The following is a 23,477-nucleotide window of genomic DNA, read 5'->3' as shown; positions in this document are numbered from 1 at the left end:
CGCTCTCATCCCATGACCCCCCTTGTTTTAGAACTTCCTGTACATGGAATCCTTGGAGATATTTTTGATTAGCTAATTATTAATTCATTCAATAACTGTCCAGAAAAGCTGCTAAGTGAATGAAACCAATAATATGAGCGGACTAAGGAACAAAACACCAATAGAACAGCAGACCTCTAAGAATGAAAATATAGCTGATTTCTTGCTCTCTGTAGACATTGGGGAGGCAATTGAGGAAGTCATGGGCATGCTTGCTTTCCAACTTCATATGAACCTGCAATCAATTGTGAGCCATGGGGCTAAAGAGCCTAAGAAAACAGCTTTCATTAGTTAGTGAGTGGGTTTATCCCTAATCCAGACATTACATGGGGTCACCTGATTCTTTTGCACCTGATGCACTAACATCTCACTGACCCTTGTCTTTCAGATGGATGTTTCAGATACAGGAAAGGTGGTCCAGGCATTTCTGCAGGTCTCATCTGTGTTCAGAGATGAGAATGCAGTGAAAACAGCAGTTCAAGAGACAGCAGGTAACATTTTCTAGTGTAATTTGCTTGGAATTTTTCTTTGTAAAAACAACAGTGCTGATTATATTACCTATTTCTTATGTTTATTGGCAAAGGAGAGGGACTCACAAAATCTTTTATCAATTATGCCTGGACTTGAGAGTGCAAGGTGGTGTTGATGAAAAACATTTTTTAGTGAAATATTACCTGTACTTTGTATTGACTGTTTTGCGGATTATTTTGTTAAGGAGAAGTTCAAGTATCTGTAAAGATCCTGGAGAAAACTGGATTCATTGTAAGCTGTGATTTAGCGGACCAACACAAGACATATCCAAAAATGTTACTGTAGAGGAACTTTTTAATGTTTAAAATCTTTACTGCTATTTAAGGTTTAAACAAAACCTGTACATACTGAATTATAAAGCAGCACTATGTACATGTGCTTTGGAGAGAGTACTGGTTCATCCTCTTCTTTAATCGGATCTGAAGAAAGGGACCCTGATGGTTTCTAAATCTTAGTTCCTATTCATACCCCAGATCAGTCCAGACAAGTGGATTTTGCATCCCTACCAGCAGATGGAGTCAGAGAATAAAAACTTTTCAGGCACTGCTACTTAACAGAGAGTGCCACCTGCAGTCCCTCAGTATTTCTCTGTCTCCAGCAGATAATAGAGGTGCAAACCTGCAGTCTGGACTTTATTCTAAATTTAACAATTAGTTAAAAAATAATTCTTAGAAAAGAAGACAAAAAAACAGTGCTTCCAGAGGTGTTAGGTTTCTTTGTGGGCCATCCCTCTGGTTGAGCAGGGCGAGCGGGCGGTTGGTAATCCCTGGCCAGGCTCGACCCTTGATTTCCAGAGGTAAGGAAAGCCAGGGGGTCCTGGTTCCCTCGCTCACCCTGAGGCCTTCTCACCCTGTCCGGCTGTCTGCAGCAGCCAGGAGTACCCAGAAGCAGGAAAGTATAACCTCTCTTTGTTTCTCTGGATTGCCTGGGGGCTGTTACTTTTTTTTTTTTTTTTTTAAGTGTGGGGGAGGCCTTTCTTGGCAGCAGCAGTCGGCGTTCGTCTCCGTTGGGGTGAGGAAGGCACACAGCTCATGCGATTTCAGCACCCGGGGCTGGGACAGCTTCGGCAGCGGCGTCAGGGTTGCTTTTCTCCTGCTCGGAGTTTTTTTTTTAACCATGAGTCGCATCTCTCTTTATGCCATCTCCCGCGGAGCACAGGAAAGTCTGTCGGGCCTGCAGGGGGAGGCGATCGTGCCTCAATGCAGCCCTTCTGTACAGTAGCTGTGCCTTTGGAGGCAAAGGGGCCTCGACAGAGGGCTCAGCAGGCAGACACTGCACTCGTTCTGCAGGTCCTGTCCAAGAGGGCACGGAGGGGGGGGCGACTTTTATCTCCACATGGCAGTAGGCCTGCAATGGCGAGGGAGTGCAGCGATTCCCCTCCCCCACTTTCACCAGTACAGCAGGAGTCTGGAGAAGGTAGAGAGAGGGCAGCGTAACCAGAGGAGGACCTGGCAGCTGTAGAAGATGGGGAGTGCGATGGATTTTCCGTGGATTTTGTATTGTTGCTGCATGAAGCCTAGCTTGCCAAGAAGGAAGCGGCGGGTAAGTGGTCGGCCACCCAGAAGTCCCAGAGCACAGCTAAGAAGCCTCAAGCTGAGGCGCCTCCCTGGTCAAGGGCCATTCTTCACCTGCTGGGCCTGGGACAATCAGGAGCAGAGGAATAATCCTCTGAAGAATCTGAAAGGTGACTTACCCCCAGGGGGATCCCTAGGTTGAACAGGGGGCTGGTTAAGGCACAGATCCTGCAACTGGCCTGGTGGGTAGTGACCCAGATGCGGATTATATTCCTCTTGCGGAAGGGGATGACCCTAAGGTGGTGAGATTGTTCCATAAGGAGGAGTTGCAGCCACTCATTCCCCAGGTTCTGGAAGAACAGGGGATCAAAGTGGCGCAGGAGGATTCAGACAACAAAGGGCTAAACCCGGTGTTGGACGGACTGCGTTCACTGCCGAAGGCTTTCCCTTTCCTGAAGAAGGTGAAGAAGCTGATTGATAGGGAATGGGATTTCCCGGAGGCAGGACTGAAAGTAGCTAGGGCTATGGCCTGGTTGTATCTCTTGCTGGAGGACAATTTAGAGCTTTGGCAACTGCCAAAGGTGTAGGCAGTGGTGTCGGTGGTAACAAAGAAGTCGACCATGCCAGTGACTAATCTGTGGTGTTGAAAGTTGTCCAGGACCGCAAGCTAGAGATTTTGCTAAAGAAGCTATTTGAGATCTCGCCTCTGAGCCTTAGAGCTGTGGTCTGTGCTAGCCTAATGGAGGGGCCGATGCAAAATAAAATATGCAGAAAGTGGGCCCTGGTGTCCTCAAGGGAGGGTGCCATGCTATATGGAAATTAGGGGGTCGCGCTAGCAAGGAGGCGCTAGGGTCGCTTCTGTGTCCCTAGCGCCTCCTTGCTAACAACCTCTGGCGGCTGCCGGTTATGAAAACCGATGCCGGTTTTCTTTTCTTTTTTTTTTTTTTTTTTACTTAAGTACAGAAAAGCAGTTTTCTTTGCTTTTCTGTTCTTTTACATGCGCTCAGCTATTAATGCCTGCTCCAGGTAGGCTTTAATACCTGAGAGCTAAATGTGCGTCTGAGAGACACACTTTTTTTTTTTTTTAATGCGGAGTGAATGAGTAATAGCATTAAATAGGCGCTATTGCATTAGGGGGTGGCTGAGCACAGGGGGTGGCTGAGCACACTGTATTGCATCAATCCCGAAGAGAGTTGTTTGTGCTGGGTGCAGGAGAAAACATCGGAGACCTCTGCTGATTCTGGTCAGGAAGCTCGGTTGGAGGCGGGGATGGCCTATGTGGTGGATGCCCTTTATCGTATGGTTCGGACTTTGACCAGGAATATGGGGTCCGCAATAGCCGCTTGGAGACTCCTGTGGCTGTATAATTGGTCAGCAGAAATGTAGTCAAAGGCACAGCTTTGTAATCTTCTTTTCAAAGTAAAGTTGTTTGGGGAAGTTCTAGAGAAGCTGATGAAGCATTTGGTGGATTCTAAAGGGAATAGATTGCCCAAAGATAATAAAGGGAGTAAGAAGACCTTCCCGCCGTGCGCTTGCTTTCGTGAGATGAGGATATTTCACTCCAACAGAAGTTCTTCTGGATCCAATTACAGTTACAGTCCTTCATTATGTTCTACTGTTATTGACTAAATACAGGATAGAAGACTCTGGAAATGATGGGACTTAAGAAGGATAGGTTAGAATCCCTTAGTTGGGGAAATGGGTCGAATTATGTGCGGAGATGACCTCAAAAGGCCATCGTCTCCGAGCTGAGAAAATGGAGCAATTGTTTAATATACAATTGCTTCCGAAGGCATCGACTTCAGTTCAGTCATCGCCATCAGGATCCGTCCGGCAGGTATTACTGAAGAAAAGCCGCCCGGAAGCTGGAGACGCTTCTACTCCTTCATCATCGAAAGCGTCCACTTCTGGGAGTGAAAAACAGAAGGATAAGCATCATCACCGGCATCGATGACGACTAGCACCGATGACCGAAGACCCATCGACAGGTACGGCCTCACCCGCAAAAATACCTCGGACGAGTGCGGAGGCTTCAAGGCCTACGGATCCAGGGCGATCCCCACCGATATCGGTGCCGGGTTCCGTACCCCCTCAGAGCCTGAGGGGGTATCGGCATCGCCATCACCGCCTCCCTCCATAGCTGCTCTGGTATCACCAGCTATGAGAGTGGAACTTGACACATACATACGTCAAGCGGTGCACCAGGCTCTGCGCGATGCGATTCCGCCACAGCCATCGACACTTCCATCGATGCCGATTCCGATGCCGGGAGAACCATCACCCTTGAAGCCGCCGGCACCGATGCCATGGGAACCGCTCCCGATGCCTACCCCGGTACCCTCACCGGTGCCACTGATGACTGCACCGATGCCAGTGGAGGATGTCTCTATGCTCCATCCTTTTATCACTAAATTAGACACTCTTCTGGATATCCTTTCAAATAAAACACCAGAAGAGCCTATTCCAGGCCCCTCTGGACTACCAAGACCTCCAAGGCCTCATTCTCCTCTTTTACCAGCAAGGCCTAAAGCACCTTCCATAATACCAGTCACTCATCACACTCCACGGGAGATGGCTACTGACACCAGTTCAGAATATTCTTCAGATGGAGGTATATTTTCAGAACCCTCTCCACCTGACGACCACAGGAAGTCACCTCCTGAGGACCTTTCCTTTACAAATTTGGTAAGGTATATGGCTGATACCATCCCCTTTCAACTACAAACAGAGGTGGATGCAAGGCAGAAAACCTTGGAGGTTCTACAATTTGTAGATCCTCCTAAGGAAATGTTGGCAGTACCTGTTCATGAAGTTTTTCAAGACCTTCAGTACAGAATATGGGAACACCCAGGATCAGTTGCAGCAGTCAACAAAAGATCAGAGGCAACTTATTTGGTACAACCTATCCCAGATTTTCAAAAATCACAGTTGCCACACCAGTCAGTCGTCATAGAATCCGCCCAGAAAAAGGCGAAGCGACTGAAATCCCATTCATCTACACCACCTGGGAAGGAAAGTAGATTTTTGGATAACCTAGGACGCAAGGTTTTTCAGGGTTCCATGCTGGTATCCAAGATAACATCATACCAGCTATATATGAACCAATATCAAAGGAACCTCTGGAAGCAGGTTCAAGACCTAGCTCTCTCTCTCCCTGAGCAGTATCAAGAGCCATTCCAGAATGTCGTCCATAAAGGCCTCGAATCAGGAAAACACGAGGTCAGAGCCACTTATGACTGCTTCGAGACTGCAGCAAGACTTTCTGCTTCAGGCATAGCTGCACGCAGATGGGCATGGCTAAAGGCCTCAGATCTCTGTCCAGAGGTCCAAGAATGCTTGGCTGATCTTCCTTGCTTGGGGGACAACCTTTTTGGGGAGAAGGTAAAAGAAGCTGTGGCGACTATGAAAGACCACACAGAAACCCTAAAGCAATTATCCTTAATACCGCAGGATACTCAACCTTCCACAAGGAGGGTTCCAAAGCGTGATACCAGACGTCCTTACTACCGTCCACGGAGGTATTATCCCCCAGCAAGTAGACCCAGAGCAGCCCGTCCACCTCAACGCCAACAACCTAGGCAGAGGCCTGCAAGGGCACAACCACCACCACAAACTGCCACTACAGCTGGTTTCTGAAACAACCCAGAGAGCAGCGGCCTTATCAACCCGTTCCCACATTTACCAGTAGGGGGTCGAATAACGCACTTCCAAAGCATTTGGGCCTCCATCCCCACCGACCAGTGGGTGTTATCCATCACAGCTCACGGTTACAGACTAGATTTTCTTACTGTTCCAAAAGAAAACCCACCACTTCCATCTTGGACAGTAAATCAACATTCCATAATTCTTCAAACAGAGTTATCCACCCTTCTGAGAGCCAGGGCCATAGAACCAGTTCCTGGACCTCAAAAGGGCAGAGGAGTCTACTCCCGCTATTTCCTCATTCCAAAGAAAACAGGAGGCCTTCGACCCATACTAGACCTCAGAAATCTCAACAAATTTCTCAAAAAAGAAAAATTCAGGATGGTGTCCTTAGGCACCATTCTACCTCTTCTTCAAAGGGGAGATTGGCTCTGCTCTCTGGATCTTCAAGATGCCTACGCTCACATTCCCATCTTTCCTCCTCATCGCCAGTACCTGCGATTTCTGGTAAAGAATCAACACTTTCAATACAGAGTGCTGCCATTCGGCCTTGCATCAGCCCCACGAATATTCACAAAGTGCATGGCTGTAGCAGTGGCACACCTCCACAAACAAAGAGTGCACGTGTTCCCTTATCTGGACGATTGGCTCATCAAGAGTCAATCAAAAGAAGGAGCTCTCACTTCTCTCAAGCTCACTATCCATGTGCTTCACTCATTGGGATTTCTCATCAACTACCACAAATCCCCTCTGTCACCAACTCATCTTATACATTTCATAGGTGCAGAGCTAAATACTGCAATAGCAAAAGCTTTTCTTTCCAAGAGACCATGCTCAAACACTTGTCCTCTTGACTCACACTCTTCGAAACCAATTCCAGGTAACAGCTCACCAGTGCCTCATTCTTCTAGGGCACATGGCTTCCACAGTTCACGTAACTCCCATGGCCAGATTGACCATGCGACTACTGCAATGGACACTCAAAGCACAGTGGATACAAGCCAGTCAACCAATGTCCACTCCCATTCATATCACACCAGAGCTCAGATCTGCACTCATATGGTGGACATCAATGAACAACCTGCTCAAAGGCCTACCTTTCCAGCAACCAGTTCCACAAGTAACTTTGACTACAGATGCATCCACCTTAGGGTGGGGAGCACACATTGGTCATCTAAAGACACAGGGCAAGTGGACAAAGCTCGAAGCCTCTTTTCAAATAAACTTCCTGGAGCTTCGAGCTATACGCTATGGGCTACATGCGTTCAAGGACTGCCTTTCACACAAGACTGTTCTGATCCAAACGGACAACACAGTAGCCATGTGGTACATCAACAAACAAGGGGGGACAGGTTCTTATCTCCTTTGTCAAGAAGCAGCACAAATTTGGGACTGGGCCCTGACACACTCAATTCTTCTTCGGGCCACTTACCTAGCAGGCATCCACAACATAGTAGCAGATCGCCTCAGTCATCAGTTCCAACCGCACGAATGGTCCTTGGATCCAGCAATAGCATCCAAGATCTTCCAACGCTGGGGTCAACCGACGATAGATCTCTTTGCATCCCATCTCAACTACAAAGTGAACAATTACTGCTCTCTACTCCGACAGCAGAACAGCCTACCAAAGGACGCATTTGCTCGCCATTGGAATTCAGGCCTGTTATACGCGTATCCACCGATACCACTCATTACCAAAACCCTAGTGAAGCTACAACAGGACAAGGGGACTATGATTCTCATAGCCCCATATTGGCCTCGACAGGTATGGTTCCTCACACTGCTAGATCTCTCAGTCAGGGATCCAATTCGCCTGGGAGTAGCTCCCAATCTCATATCTCAGGAACAGGGTCAGTTGCGCCATCCCAACCTTCAATCCCTGTCCCTGACAGCATGGATGTTGAAAGCTTGATCTTACAGCCTCTCAACCTTCCATCCTCTATATCTCAAGTTCTTATAGCTGCACGTAAACCTTCCACTAGAAAGAATTATTCCTACAAATGGAAACGGTTTACACTGTGGTGCACTCAGAAAGATTTAGATCCTTTCACTTGCCCCACTACCTCACTACTAGATTACCTTTACCATCTCTCAGACTCTGGTCTTAAGACGTCATCTGTAAGGGTACACTTAAGTGCAATCTCAGCTTACCATAACAAGCTGGGAGACGCACCTATCTCCACACAGCCTCTCGTCAGTAAATTCATGAGAGGCCTAACTCACATTAAACCTCCAGTTCATTCCCCAAGCATACAATGGGACCTGAACGTAGTATTAACCAGGCTTATGCGTTCTCCATTTGAACCCATAAATACCTGTGACCTTAAATACCGTACTTGGAAAACGGTATTTCTCATAGCCATTACATCAGCTAGAAGGGTCAGGGAACTACAAGCGCTAGTCACATACGAACCTTTTACAAAGTTCCTACATGACAGAGTAGTTCTCCGTACACATCCAAAATTCCTTCCTAAGGTTGTTACGGAATTTCACTTGAACCAATCAATAGTTTTACCAACATTCTTTCCTAGGCCTCATTCCCATCAGGGTGAAAGAGCCTTACACACTTTGGACTGTAAGCGTGCGTTATCCTTCTATTTAAACCGCACAACAGCCCAAAGAAAATCCAGTCAGCTGTTTGTATCCTATGATCCAAACAAACCAGGTAAAGCAGTGGGTAAGCATACTCTGTCAAACTGGTTAGCAGATTGCATACAATTTTGTTATGAAAAAGCAGGCCTTACTCTTCAAGGGCGAGTAAAAGCACACTCAGTAAGAGTGATGTCAACCTCAGTAGCACACCTTCGCTCTGTGCCTATTCTGGACATTTGTAAAGCAGCAACATGGAGTTCTCTTCACACTTTTACAGCTCACTACTGTTTAGACAAAGAAGGAAGACAAGATTCGGCCTATGGATAATCCGTCTTAAAGAACTTGTTTCCAGTATAATCCCAACTCCTTCTACATCCAACCTGCTGTGATCTTCGGCTGATTCATTTCATCAACAATACTTCACTGTTGCTTCACTACAAAATGACTCAGCCTCTAGCTTGCTAATCACCCATATGTGAGGACTAGCATCCTGCTTGTCCTGGGATAAAGCAAAATTGCTTACCTTGTAATAGGTGTTATCCCAGGACAGCAGGATGTAGTCCTCACGAAACCCACCCGCCACCCCGCGGAGTTGGGTCTGATACGTTTTATTATTTTATTTTTGGCTAACGCTAATTGCTACAAAACAAGACTGAAGGGAGACCCCTGTGGCAGGGAATATCATGGCATGCTGGGCATGCTCAGTAGGCACTCTGGTGCCAGTCAAAAGTTTCATGGAAATTTTTAAAGAAGTTTTTCCGTACATAGGGCTCCATTACCGATGTCACCCATATGTGAGGACTACATCCTGCTGTCCTGGGCTAACACCTATTACAAGGTAAGCAATTTTGCTTAATGCTTGTTGTTTATCAGGGCCCATCCAGTTTGCCAATATAGTCTCCCCCCCCCCCGACCAAACTTGCCTTTTTCCAAAAGAGGCCTTCAACAGATGATATGGACAGGCTAAGGGAAGGTATGATGCCAAAAAGCCAAAGAAGGGGGTCTCTGGGAATCGGAACATTTAGTATGGCAGTGCAGTTTTGTGCTACCTGAGCCCAGAAGACTTGGATACTAGAACATGACCAAAAAACATGCAGGTAATCTCCAAGTTCAGTCTTACATTTAGAGCAGGTAGGAGCAGTGGACAGTTTTGCTAGATATGCTTTATCTGGGGGCATATAAAAGAACCATAAGAATTTTAATTGTGATTCTCTAAAGGTGGTATTCATCATAAGCTTTGGAATGTCCCCAAAAATTTCCATAAAGGATGGGAATCCCCTAGGGGTCACGATTTAAAACTCCAGGGAGGAAGACTCAGAACCAACGTCAGGAAGTATTTCTTCACGGAGAGGGTGGTGGATGCCTGGAATGCCCTTCCGGAGGAAGTGGTGAAGACCAAAACTGTGAAGGATTTCAAAGGGGCGTGGGATAAACACTGAGGATCCATAAAGTCTAGAGGATGTGAATGAAGAGAAGAGGCAAGGGGGGTGGCTTGCTTGCGGGAATGGCAGCTACTACCTGGAGATTAATATCCTTATTCAATAAACACACACACAGTTAATGCGACTCCAACATTGCTCTATGCTTCAACAGCAAGAGGAAATGTGGAAAAAAGGATTTGCATCCACAAAAAAGCAGGGGAGTAGTTTGCTTGTTACGGCGGTTACTACCCCAAACCAAATAAGCCTGATACTTCACTTTCAATGCACATCCAGCATAGCTCTCTGCTTCAATGGCAGAGAGAATGAAGAAAAGATGATTTATATTCAGCATCAACCAACAAGGAATGAATTACATAGTCTGGGTAAACAAATAATCATGGGTGTAACTTGTTTGTTATGGCGGCTACTACCCCAAATCAATTAAACATGATACTTCACTTGGAATACATATCCAGTGCAGCTCACTGCTTCAACAACAGGGGGCAATGAAGTAAAGAGGATTTATATTTAGACAACCAACAAGGAAGGACTGAATTGCACAGGCAGGGTAAACAAACGGGAGTAGCTTGCTTATTACGGTGGTTACTACCCCAAACCAATTAGCTAGATACTTCACTTAGATGCAGCTCCAGCACTGCTGTCTGCATCGATGGAGGGGGTGGAAGGGAATTGGAACCAAAAAGTTACCAATAAGGGCCCTGACCTCAGCAGTCAGAGTAACAGATAAGTATGAAAACAAATAGGTGTGAAAGCTTGCTAGGCAGACTGGATGGGCCGTTTGGTCTTCTTCTGCCGTCACTTCTATGTTTCTATATGTTTCTATATTATAGAGTGGCTGAAGGCAGCCTTCAAAGCAAATGGCATTTAGTTGCCATAGATAGATAGCAATAGATGGGCGTTGCTTCGTGTTGCTTAAAAAGATGTTTTTTAAGCAATTAAAAGACGAGTCTGGGAAATGTGATTCCATTGACTTAACAAAATGTCTAATTTGAAGATAGGCATAAAAGTCTTGATGTGGAAGGGAAAATCTGTTTTGGAACTCCTGAAAAGATAGGAACGACCCATCTGTTTGGTTAAATGGATGAAAAATGTGAGTGAAGCCCTGGACTTTTCAAGGATAAAAAATACTTCTTTGGAGCCCTGATCCAAACAGAGGGTTGTCAGCAATTGTCAAAAGAGGGGTAAGTTTCCTTGGAAGCTGGAGCAAGAAACACAGGGTAGCTCATGCGTTCCGACAGGACTTGACTAGTAAATGATGGGCAAGACGTGGATCTACTTCCTATCTCCCTACTTGCAATAAAAGTTCAATGAACGAATTCCATACCAACTTAGTAGATGACATCAAGGAGTATATATATTCGTTCTCTAATAGCCAATCATTTATAATATGAAGTATACATGCCATATTATACAACTTGAAGTTAGGTAAACTAACCCTCCACCCCTTGAAACTGGGATAGAGTGTGTGTGTAGTAATAGGCAGGCTTTCTTCCTGCTCCATAAAAAAAATTGAAGGTGTTTCTCCACCACTTTGTGATCTCTTTTCTTGAACCAGAGCAGAAGCATGTGCAGGGTGTAGAGCCAACAGGGAAGTATTATCTTGAAAAGATAGATCTTCCCCATTAAAGATAACGGGAGATGCTTCCATTTAAATAAACTTTGGGATAGAGTAACTATTAAAGGAGCTATGTTAGCCTGGTAAATTAAGTCTAGATTGTCAAGTATTTTCACTCCCAGATATTTCATTTCCCCTTTAACACATTTCACCTTTTTCTTGCCTGCTCCTCCTACCCCTCCCTGTTCATTGTAATTTTCTGCCTGCTTCAGTTTTTTTGTAAACTGGTGTGATGTGTGTCCACGAATATCGGTATAGTAAAAGTTCATAAATAAATAAAATAAATAAATTTCGACGGGAATTAGCCTGGCCATGATTGTTGTAGTGTACTGAGGACATCAAGCGCTTCAGATTTGTCATGATTTATCTTAAGTCCTGCGAAGTGTCCGTATGTGAGTTGCAGCTGTAATAATGGGTTTAACGAACGTATCTGATCTGTAAGGTAAATTAATACGTCAGCGAATATTGCGATTTTAAATGTGTGATTCCCCCTTATGGAAGCCGGTAATGCTAGGATCCATGTCAATTTTCTGGAGGAGTGGGTCTATTGCCAAGATGTATAGTAAAGGGGAGAGGTGACAACCTTGTCTAACCCCGCTACGAATAGTAACCTTTTCTGACTTGTGCCCATTAGCAATAATTTAGTTATTAATTAACCTTTACTGCCTTAAGCCCCTGTTTCAATTTCCCTTGTTCCATGTAACTTCTTGTTTCTTTAATATTGTTCGATGTAAGCCGGCATGATGTTCCTAAGAATGTTGGTAGATAAAAACCCTTAAATAAATAAATAAATAATTATAGAAGAGGGGTTATGATAAAGAAGAGAAATATAGTAGACCAAGGAACCCTGGAACCCAAATCTGCTTCCGAGATCCAATCTCTATTAAAGAAAATGAAACCTTCCTCCCATCCATTTGACCAAATCCCTACAAAACTTCTCCTGCTAATACCGGACACCATCTCCAAAACCCTGGCTGATATCATAAACTGTCCTTTAGTTCGGGGAATCTTCCCAGACACTCTAAAACTGGCATCTCTTAAACCTCTTCTAAAGAAACCAAATTTGGATCCAAACGACCCCAACAACTTCCGCCCTATTTCCAATCTTCCTTTTATAGCCAAGATAATGGAAAAATTAGTCAACTCGCAACTTTCCGATTACCTAGAAGATCATAAAATAATGCACCCTACCCAAAACGGGTTCCGCAAGGCACTAAGTACTGAATACCTTCTCATATCGCTGACTGACCACATCATCATGGGCCTGGACAAAGGACAATCCTTCTTACTAATTCTCCTGGACCTGTCTGCGGCCTTCGACAAAGTCAACCATTCCATCCTCCTTAACCAACTGACGGACATTGGAATAACAGGAATGGCATTTACTTGGTTCAAAACCTTCCTTAGTAACAGACAGTACAAGGTCAAAATAAACAATAAAGAATCCCCTCGCTGCAATTCCTCATTAGGAGTTCCGCAAGGTTCCTCTCTTTCCCCCACCCTCTTCAACATCTACCTACTTCCTCTATGCCAGCTGTTAACCAACCTTCAACTAAAACACTTCCTTTATGTGACGACGTGCAAATATTGATCCCCATCAAAGAATCAATTACAAAAACACTCGAGTACTGGGAAATCTGCCGACAACAGATCAACCTCCTCCTCTCCAGTTTAAACCTGATTCTAAATTCAGCGAAGACTGAACTCATTTCACCGGAAAACGGTAATACTACACAAAGTACACCATCCAACATCTTTGTCACTCAAGCAAGAGACCTAGGAGTCTTAATCGACAACCACTTAAATTTAAAAACATTCATCAACCGTACTACCAAGGATGGCTTCTATAAACTACAGGTACTGAAAAGAATTAAACCACTCCTTCACTTTCAAGACTTCAGAACTGTCCTCCAAGCTATAATATTCTCCAAGATAGACTACTGCAACTCTATCTTGCTAGGTCTCCCTTCTTCCATTAAACCTCTTCAGATGCTACAAAATGCGGCCGCCAGAATTCTGACAAACACCAGAAGAAGAGATCACATCTCCCCCATTCTCAAAAATTTACACTGGCTCCCAATACACTTCAGAATTCTCCACAAGTCCATCACCATCATCCATAAAACCATCTATTCCCAAGCCCCTCTTAGCCTTCAAATCCCGCTCAGACTACACTCCTCATCTAGACCCATCAGAGAAGCATACAGAGGATCCCTACACGTCCCCCAAACAAAAGTTACACACCATCAAGCATTCAGAGAACGGGCCTTCTCCACTGTGGGACCATCTATATGGAATGCCATTCCCCCTGACCTCAGACAGAAACCATGCTTACTAACATTCAGAAAAAGGCGTAAGACATGGTTATTTAGACAAGCTTTTCCCGAACCCAACTGACCCACCTAACTTTCTCAATAGACAGACTGCAACTACCTATAAGATACCTGTCAGCACTATGTAAATAATGTATTCCTCTCATTATTATTGGTTAAACTATTCCTTCTTCTCTTCTTCTTCCCCTAGTTCCAGCTTCCCCTGTTTTATTGTAACTTTTACTGTTTTTTTGCTTCTCACCACTTGTTAATTCTTTAAAGTTATCACTCCCCCTGTTACCTGTAAACCAGCATGATGTGATTGTATCATGAATGCCGGTATAAAAAAGCTCTAAATAAATAAATCTGTTAAGTACTGAGAAAAGATAGGGCTAAGAGACCCTATTGAATGCCTTTTTGGAGTCAAAACCGAGGTCCAGAGCCGGGATTTTGTTACGTTGACATATGGACATTGCAGTCAAAAGTTTAAAAATATGGGTACTGGCAGTACGATTTTTTACAAAGCTAGCTTGATGGGTCGATATGAGCTGTGGGAGAACTGCTCCCATTCTATCTGCTAACACCTTTGCCAACATTTTGAAATAGGAATTCAGGAGAGAGATAGATCTGTATGATGAGGGGAGTAAAATGTCTTTTCCAGGTTTAGGAAGAACTATAATATGCGCTGTGTTGAAATCACAGGGGAGAGTGTTGCTTTCTGATGCCTTCCTATAGTATTGGGGCAAGGTCTCTGCTATTTGCGATTTTAAAATTTTATAAAAATCATAAGTAAAGCCATCCGGGCCTGGTGCCTTACCTGGTTTGCTAGTATTTATAACTCGTAATATTTCTTCTGTCTGAATAGGTTTGTTGAGAAAAGAGAGTTGTGTGGCAGATAGTGTAGGAAGGGAGATATTGCAAAAGAAAGCTTCTTCCTCTAAAGAGTTACCTGGAGAATCTTCAGTATAAAGAGTTTCATAAAACTGATGGAAAACCTCGCATATGTCGGAATATTTTGGTAGCAACATGACCATTGAACATTTTCATTCACTGTATGAACATTTTTTGTTTGAGAACGAACTAAGTTGGCCAGAAGCTTCCTTGCCTTATTACCGAAGCGAAAGAAATTTAACTCTGAAGCCTGTAACAATCTGAGTGCTCTTTGGTGAAGGCATAGGTTCAGTTCTTGTAAAATTGCAAAATGTGCTATATTATTGTCCTTTGTGGGATGAGTTACCATGGTTAGCTTCTTTTAGGCGGTTCTCCAAGTCTAAAATAGTCTTATGAATACGCTGGGTGCGTCTGGCATGATAGGCGATAATGTCACCTCTTAGTACCGCTTTCCCTGCTTCCCAAAACAACAAAGGGGAATCTACATGTTCTGCATTAAAGGAAGCATAATTGTTCCATTGTTCTTGTAGGTAGGATTGGAAATCAGTGACATCTCTTTTTTTTTTTTTTTTTTTTTTAATTTTGCATTTTCAGAATATAATACAATATCCATTGATTAGGAATTCAAGAGATTATAACAAGTTATAATTAAAGGTAGACATAGAGGTAAAGTAACTTACATCTCTCGTATTAAGGAAACGTGTTGGGAACCAAGATTAAGGAAATTGGAGCTAAATTAAGTATTTCAATCAACTAATATAACAGCTTCCCTGTAAGAACAAAACATTCCCAAATTTTACACACTTTCAGATTTCCCATCCAAGAAGCCCCTTAATTGTCCCGGTTCTAGAAATATGTATGTTTCCTTTTGATACTTCAGAACGCATCTACAGGGATATTTCAGTATCATAGCTGCCCCACGATTTATCACCTCTGGTCTCATACGTAGGAATGCCTTCCTTCGCTCCTGAGTAGATTTTACAATGTCAGGATATATCCAAATATTCTGTCCGTAATATTTATCTGTTCTATTTCTAAAGAAAAACTTTAGGACCATATTCCTGTCATGTTCAAAGGCGAAAGAAACCAGTAAAGTTCCTCTTACTTTAATCTCTGTCTGAGATGAAAGTTCAATAATTTCAGTTAAATTCATAGACTGTTGTTTCCGTCCATCCATATCTTCTGCTCTTAATGGCTTTCGCGAGATGATAAACGCTTTAGTAATTACAGGCATCAATTCCTTAGGAAGTTTAAGACCCTCCAACAAGTAATCCTTAAATGATTCAATAGGCGAAATTTTTTCCAAGACCGGAAAATTTACTACTCTTAGATTCATAAATCTTAAAGAATTTTCAACTCAAATTTCTTTTCCATCAAATTCTCAGATTTGATTAAATTAGTTTGAACCTTCTCCATAGATATTACTTTAGTTTCAATTTTCTCAATCCTTCCTTGCTGGAGTTTTGTGATCTTTTCAATATTCATTTCTTTCTTACTCAAATCTAAAAAAGCCTTGGTTAAAGATGTTATAGCAGTTTCAATAGATGTTAAGGCACTCCATACAGACTCTAGTGTGACAACTTGAGGCTTTCTTAATGCAAAAACAGTTCCAGGAATAATTTTTACCTCTGCTTCTTGTGCGTCTTCGATGGTTAATTCCGGTGGAGCCTTGACGGGGGTACAAGGGGAGAGAGTCATTCCTCCAATAGGAGCCAACCTGTAAGACGTGGCGGAGGAGCTCTCTTGTTGCGTAGTACCTTTTGAGGATTTCCTGCTGGGCTTTTTCAGCGTTTGTACTACTTGGAGGGATGCCACATACTAAGCGTAAAGCAAAGCTTAAAAATATTTCTTTAGAAAAAGTTGATGATTCCCAACAAGCAAGAATCGAGAGTTTTTTCAACACCCAAGATACCGGAAGCGAGGGCCGCTGAGGGTGAGACCTTGGAGCTTGAATCGAGCCCGATGGCCGAGGCGATCTCGCTGAGCCCGGGGGCTCCGATGACTCCTTCCCTGCCCCGGGGACGAGGGGGGACTGAAGGAGAAAATCTGCCAAGCCCTGTGGGGGAAGAAAGGAGGCGGCTGGATCCCATAGACCCCGGTGTTGAAAGCGGAGGAAGGCGATCAGTGACATCTTTTAAATAACTGGGGAACCGCCATATATGTTCACTGGAGTCCCATATCCCTCTGTGTAAGTCAAGCCAGATTGTGGAATGATCTGATATAGATTGTGGGCCAATTTCAGCTTTAATTACCATTGGGAAGTCTGTCTTATCAATACATAGTCTATTCGGGATAAAGATGAGTGAGCTCGAGATATGTGGGTAAAATCTTTTTCTACCAGATGGAGTGCCCGCCATGGATCAAGTAAATTGTATTCCTTACACAAATACGTAACTCATTTATTTTGAGTTAATGTGGGGCAAGGTCCTGGAGGGTTTTTGTCCATTGAGGGGTCCAAAACATAATTAAAATCCCCAGCCACCAATATTGTTCCCTGAGCGTTCAGAACTAGCTGGTGCAACACGTACTTGAAAAAGGAATGGGAGTAGTTGTTGGAGGCATATAATGACCATATAGAGATTAGGTGTCCCTTGAGCATCCCTGTGACTAATAAAAATCTACCTTCCCTAACCTGAAATGTTTTATAATGCTGAAATGGAGATTTTTATGAATGAGTATGGCAACCCCTCCCTTTTTGCCCTTTGCAGTTGAATAAAAAGTGCTGTGCCACTCCCACTGAAGTTTTTGATTTTCTGAGTCAAACAGATGAATCTCTTGAATGCAAGCTATGTTGGCTTTACAGTTCTTTAAATGCTGAAGCACCTTCTTTCTTTATACTGAGGAACCTAACACATTGACTTTCCAGGATATAATATGAGTGATTTCACTTTGCATTGAACACTAAATAAATTATTGAAATTGAAATGTGAAATATTGCACATTTAGTTAATTCAGGGCCCCCAGCTAGCCCCACATATTGAAAATGTGAGCTAAGAACCCTCGCCATACCAATTATAATTATCCTTTTCCCCTTTAAGTGCATTAGGATCTCGCAATTTAAGCATAGGTTAACATTGGTTTGCTGTTTAGTAAATTTACCCTTAAAAAATACACAATCTATGAAAACACATTGTTCCTGAACATAGAAACTTAAAACCCCTTCCCCCCCCCCCCATTTGAACCAAAAAAATCCCCATTCTACAACGGGGTGTGTGGGGCATTACTGGATGTGGGCGGGCAGCCCGCTCCTAACCCTCTTACAAGGGGAGCTGTAGCACAAACATAAGTCTCAACAAGGCACACAAAATGCAGTTAGGGCAGTAAAAGTTGCGGCCTCCCGGAGATGAGAAAATGAAACCAAAAAGGGAACTTGGCTAAAAAATAAAAGATAATTGTCACCATGTCTCTTTTAACAGTGTAGCTTCCTCTTCTTCGGATCTAACATGAGACTAGCAGTGGTGAAGCAATCGTCGGGCTGGTTGCTGGTTGCTATAAAATGGCGCCATCCCAAGGGTGGAAAAATCATAGCACAGAGAAGTTAAGAGCTAAAGGCCATGCCGACAGCAAAAACCCGTTCAGTCGCTCACCCTCAGAAGGTAATCGAATACCCAGCTGTAGGGTAGAGACTTCATCTTTTTCGAAAGGAAATAACCACAAGTTGAAAGCTAGGGAAGAAAAAAAAAGTCTCACAGAAGGCAGCTGGTAAAGTCGCAAGCTGGAAGGTCAGCCATTAATGGAAGCAATATAGTGTTGCGCTTCCTGAACAGAATCAAACATTTTCATGCTCCCATCATTCCAGATTTTGTTTCGCTGGAAATAGTAATGCGAACTTAATCTGCTGTTTGAAGAGTTGGTCGCAGAGTAGGTTGAAATTCTTCTGCAGGGCAGTCACTCAAGCTGAGTATTCTTGAAAAATTCAAACTTTCTGTGAGTTATAATTCAGATCCGGGTTCTTGCGATAGGCTTGCATAATAGCCTGTTTATACGCAAACTTTAATACTTTCGCGATGACTATTCATGGATAGGTCTCTGACTCCCTGCGGGGTCTGAGCCTATGTGCCCTCTCAATAGAGATGGTCTGGCACAGTTCAGGTAAGTTCAAACTATTCCAGGAGCCACAACTCCAGAAAGGAGCTGAGGTTCCATTTCTCAATAGTTTCAGGAGACCTAGAAAACCGTAAGTTAGAGTGCTTGGATCTGTTCTCTAGGTCATCCATTTTTTTCTATGTGCTCTGCTAAGGAACGTTCTAAGACCACCATTTTAACTGCTTGTGCCGTTGTGTTGTCTTCCAAAACAGATATCCTTCCCTCGGCCTGTTCTAAACATGGCTTCAGGTCAGAGCCTGCTTTACTTCTTGCAGTTGAGAAGCGAGATACCTGTGAGCTTTTCCTCCAGCGTGGCTAAAACAACTGCTTTGATCCCGGCCAGTGCAGTGTCGCTGATGTTAATAGTTTCCTCAGCTGCCGGCAAGGCCGCCATCTTGACCTCAGAACCGCGAGGTTTTTCTTTTTCTTTTTTGATCCTTTAACGGGCATTCCCAGGGAGGATTTTTGCATATATGGCACAATCGACATGTGCCTTGCTGAGAACTTGAGTGCGTGCTCCACTCAAAAAGCTTCTTTAGACTACAGATTAATGGCGATTTTGGGAGCGGGGTGCCCGGAGCTCAAGAAGAAACGTCCTCTTCAGCTCATCCTGTCATGTGATCCCGGGAAAAAATATTTATAGGTTTATTCATCCTCGACTAATAAAAGCAATACTTTACCCATTATCCTGCAGCACCGCACCTCTAATTTAACCTTATTAACCAACAGAATTAGAATCAAGATCCAACCTGCCCCCTTAAACTTGATCAATTTTCCCTCCCAAAACAACCCTCTAAAATTCGCAGCTTCCTAGAAACAAGAGAAATCCTCCACAATATTTCCCTAAACATTCCCTTACCAATGCTGCGGACCTGAAACTCCATCCCCCTGCCCCCACTCAGGCACTGTAACACTGGGCGGAGGAACACCCGAGGCACAGTCTTTATGACGTACAATCTTGTTTTCCTAGTGTGTAGCAGATGGACTCAGGACCAATGGATACAGTGTGCTCCTGATAGTAGTTGGAGACGAAATCAGATTTCAATCTGACGTCAGCACTACATATACCCGTGCATGAGGCTCTGTTCCTCAGTTTTTTCCGTCTCCATAGCAGTTCGGGACTTCATACATGCTTGCACAGTGTTAGAAAACCAAACTCCAAATTCAAAAAAGAAAGAAAGAGAATCTTACCTACAGACGAGCCCTGCTCTCCTGCGGTGATACTTAAGGGTCCATCCCCCAGTCGAGAATTCCTGAGGGGATTTCCGAGATCCCTCAGAGGTAAGCCTCGGTCCCGGCATGGACTTAGCCCCCTGTGAAGGGAGTGGCTTAGAGGTAGCAGGTGCAAGACCAAGCGCGGCGGTGAAGGTATTCCCCTCTCCCCCCGCAGCTGGAGACCGCCCGGCAAGAGACCGGGAAGCGCTGAGAACAAGGTAAGGTAGAAAACTTTTCTCTAAGTCTCTGGTCTATGAGGCTCGGATAACCGCACAGATCATCCCTCCGGCGTCTGTCTAATCAGGTTGAGCAACCATGCCCGGGCTAGACCCCGATCCGGCTCGAAGATCCTCCCACGTGGAGACCCTCCGGGGGGCCGCCATCTTGCCCACGTGGTTGCCGGCGCCATTCCCTCCCCCCCCTACCCGATCTCCACTTTGTCTGCACAACTGAGCCGTGCGCACAGCAGCGAGCCGGGCGCATAAAATACTTGTGTGCACAGCGCTGTGCACACAGTGCTGCACACAAAGGATGCCTAGCGCACAACTAAGCCCGTGCGCACAGCCACGCGCGCATTTTCTGTTCCTAGGCGCACAACATAGGCGCACCCGGAACGCATGACCAGACCTCCCAGCACGAGCATCTGTACAGGATACACGTGCAAATCATGGCACCGCCGTCCAAGACAGCTAAAGGCCCAGTCCTCTGCCCGGCATGCCACCTGAGAGTGGCACAGCCTGAGGTGACCTCTGCCCTGTGCCTGTTGTGTGGAGAAGCTCGGGGGGAGCCGAGACAAGGTCCCCCTCAGCCTGTAGAGGACTCCGGATCTACCAGCGAGACTACCCCGGACCTCTCTATTCCCGACTCTGCCCTTCCACAGTGGAGGCCCTTGGGGAGCGCCGCTGGACCCAATGCGGTCCCAGGCAACTTCACCTGGGTGGGATTCTTAACGGAACTGCAATCCTACATCCTCGCACAGACAGGACCACCAGCAGCACAACCACAACCCCTGCCAGTGGCCCAGAACCTCCCAGGGCCCTCCCGGCCTCCACCAGATGAGCCACCCCTGGACAAATAACTCCCCTTAGGGGACACAGATGATTCGGAGGAGGAACCAGAACCCCTGGAAGAAGGGGAACTCCCTCCAGGAACAGAACTGCATCGCACCATGACACACTTCTTCCCAAAAGACGAATTATCAGATCTTGTAGCCACGAGTCTGAAGGCATTGGCCATCCCGGACACATGCAACACAGCAGAATCCAAGGCGAGCCCTTCCTGGCCGGGCTCCGCCAAACCTCACACCATTTCCCTATGCTACAGGCCATACAACAACTGATCCACCTGGAATGGGATGCCCCAGAGGCCACCTTCAAGGGGGGTTGAGCCCTAGAAGCTCTCTACCCCTTGGACCCCACGACGAAGGAACTCCTGAGGTTTCCTAAGGTCGACGCCTTGGTCTGCGCCAGCATACCAGTTGAGGGTGGAGCTTCCCTCAAGGATGCCAATGACAGACGGCAGGAATCCATCCTCAAGCAGTCTTACGATGTATCAGCTATGACCCTACAGATCGCTGCTTGCTGTGCCGTGGTATCACGCGCCTGTCTGGCGATGGCCAGGGGACATAACTATGCCAATCGAGGCATTAGACCCGGCAATATCATTACTCACAGATGCGACCTCAGACCTGGTGCGCACCTCAGCCAGGAGCCTCTCGTCCATAGTGGCAGCCAGAAGACATTTCAGAGAATGCTACCCTGGAGGTTCTGGATTTAAGTTTTCTACCTAAGTCTAAATTTGGCTTCCAGAACCTCCCTTCCACATTTTCCTATGTCATTGGTGCCCACATGTACCACGAAAGCCTGCTCCTCCCCAGCACTGTCTAAAATCCTATCTAGGTGACGCGTGAGGTCCGCCAACTTCGCAACAGGTAGGCATGTTACCAGGCGATCCTCACGCCCACCAGCCACCCAGCTGTCTACATTCCTAATAATCGAATCACCTACTATGACGGCCATCCTAACCCTTCCCTCCTGGGCAGTAGGCCTTGGGGAGATATCCTCGGTATGAAAGGATAGTGCATCACCTGGAGAGCAGGTCCTTGCTACAGGATCCTTTCCTGCTACACCAGGTTGATGCTCTCCAATCATGAGACCACCTTCCTCCAAGGCAGCACCAGGGCTGCCAGCCTGAAGTTGGGACTTGGCTACTATGTCCCTGAAGGTCTCATCTATATACCTCTCTGTCTGCCTCAGCTCCTCCAGGTCTGCCACTCTAGCCTCCAGAGATTGGACTCGTTCTCTGAGAGCCAGGAGCTGTCTGCATCGCATGCACATGTCCAACTTCTCTCCGGTGGGTAAAAATTCATACACGTGACACTCGATGCAAAAGACTGGGAAACCCCCTTCTTGCTGCTAACTTCAGTTAGTCAGCTAGAGTGACTCACTGCTCTCTTGATTAACAAATGTTGGTACCTATTCAAACCAAGTCACACTACCTCAACACCTTTCCAAGGTAAGTAACTGGACTGAATTTTTCAACCTTTTTACTTAGGTATACACTGCTTCTAGCTTTTTTTTTTTTTTTAATACAGACACTCAGTTCTGCTTACTACCTGCCTTACAGACTTTTAAAAATAAGCACACTACCTACTGCTTACTAGCTGCCTTATTGACTGACTATTTAAAAATACAGTCTAACTTATTTATTCATTGTCTTACTGACCATTAAAAGCACAAACACACTAAATAATATTCCCAAATAGTTAACTTTGCCCCAATACTTTTAAGAAAGACAATGTCCCAAGCAAAACATACTGATTCCTTTCAGCCACTAGCAAGGTGATCCTCTCCTCTGTGTTCCCACTGAGAGGAGAGGATCACTCAACCGGGAAGCATCGACACCCGGCAGGGTGGATGCTCTAAGTAAATGAAAACGTGGCTTACCCTTGAATCATTTGAAAGACCATGCATAACGGCAGCCAAGGGTGGGATGCTGAGTCCATCTGTCTACACTAAGGAAAACGAAATTATTGGGTAAGTAATTTCTCCATTTCCTAGCGTGTAGCAGATGGACTCAGGACCAATGGGATGTATAAGAGCTACTCCCAAACCGGGTGGAAGGCTGCCCGTGACCCACTTAGAATTGTCCTTGCAAATGCCGTGTCCTCCCGAGCCTGAACATCCAGACAGTAGAATCTGGAGAAGGTATGAATGGAGGACTATGTCACCACCCTGCAGATCTTGGCAGGCGACAGCATTCTAGTTTCTGCCCAGGATACTGCCTGGGCTCTGGTAGAATGGGCCTTGACCTGTAGAGGTGGTGACTTGCCAGCTTCTACATAGGCCGCCTTGATGACTTCCTTGATCCAGCGGGCAATGGTTGCCCGCGAGGCCACTTCCCCTTGTCTATTTCCACTGTGAAGGATGAAAAGGTGGTCCATTTTTCGTACGGGTTCTGACATTTCCAGGTATCTGGATAGGAGTCTGCCGATGTTCAGGTGGCGTAGACTACGGGCTTCTTCCGAATTCTTCAAGCCATCCTTCGTTGGTAGCGAGATGGTCTGGTTAAGGTGGAAGTGTGAGACCACTTTGGGGAG

General features: G+C 45.3%; 1 protein-coding gene across 1 annotated transcript in view; it reads left to right on the top strand.

The window, feature by feature from the left end:
• Positions 1 to 23,477, top strand: part of RANGAP1 (Ran GTPase activating protein 1) — a 317,592-nt gene that overhangs the window by 220,088 nt on the left and 74,027 nt on the right. Inside the window, exon 13 of the mRNA XM_029590239.1 lies at positions 428 to 530. Coding sequence (XP_029446099.1) covers positions 428 to 530 — 103 coding nt within the window. The remainder of the gene's footprint in view (positions 1 to 427; positions 531 to 23,477) is intronic.

The sequence above is a fragment of the Rhinatrema bivittatum genome, chromosome 2 (assembly GCF_901001135.1).
Source record: "Rhinatrema bivittatum chromosome 2, aRhiBiv1.1, whole genome shotgun sequence".
NCBI lineage: Eukaryota > Metazoa > Chordata > Amphibia > Gymnophiona > Rhinatrematidae > Rhinatrema > Rhinatrema bivittatum.
This window is presented reverse-complemented; position numbering and strand designations above follow the sequence as displayed.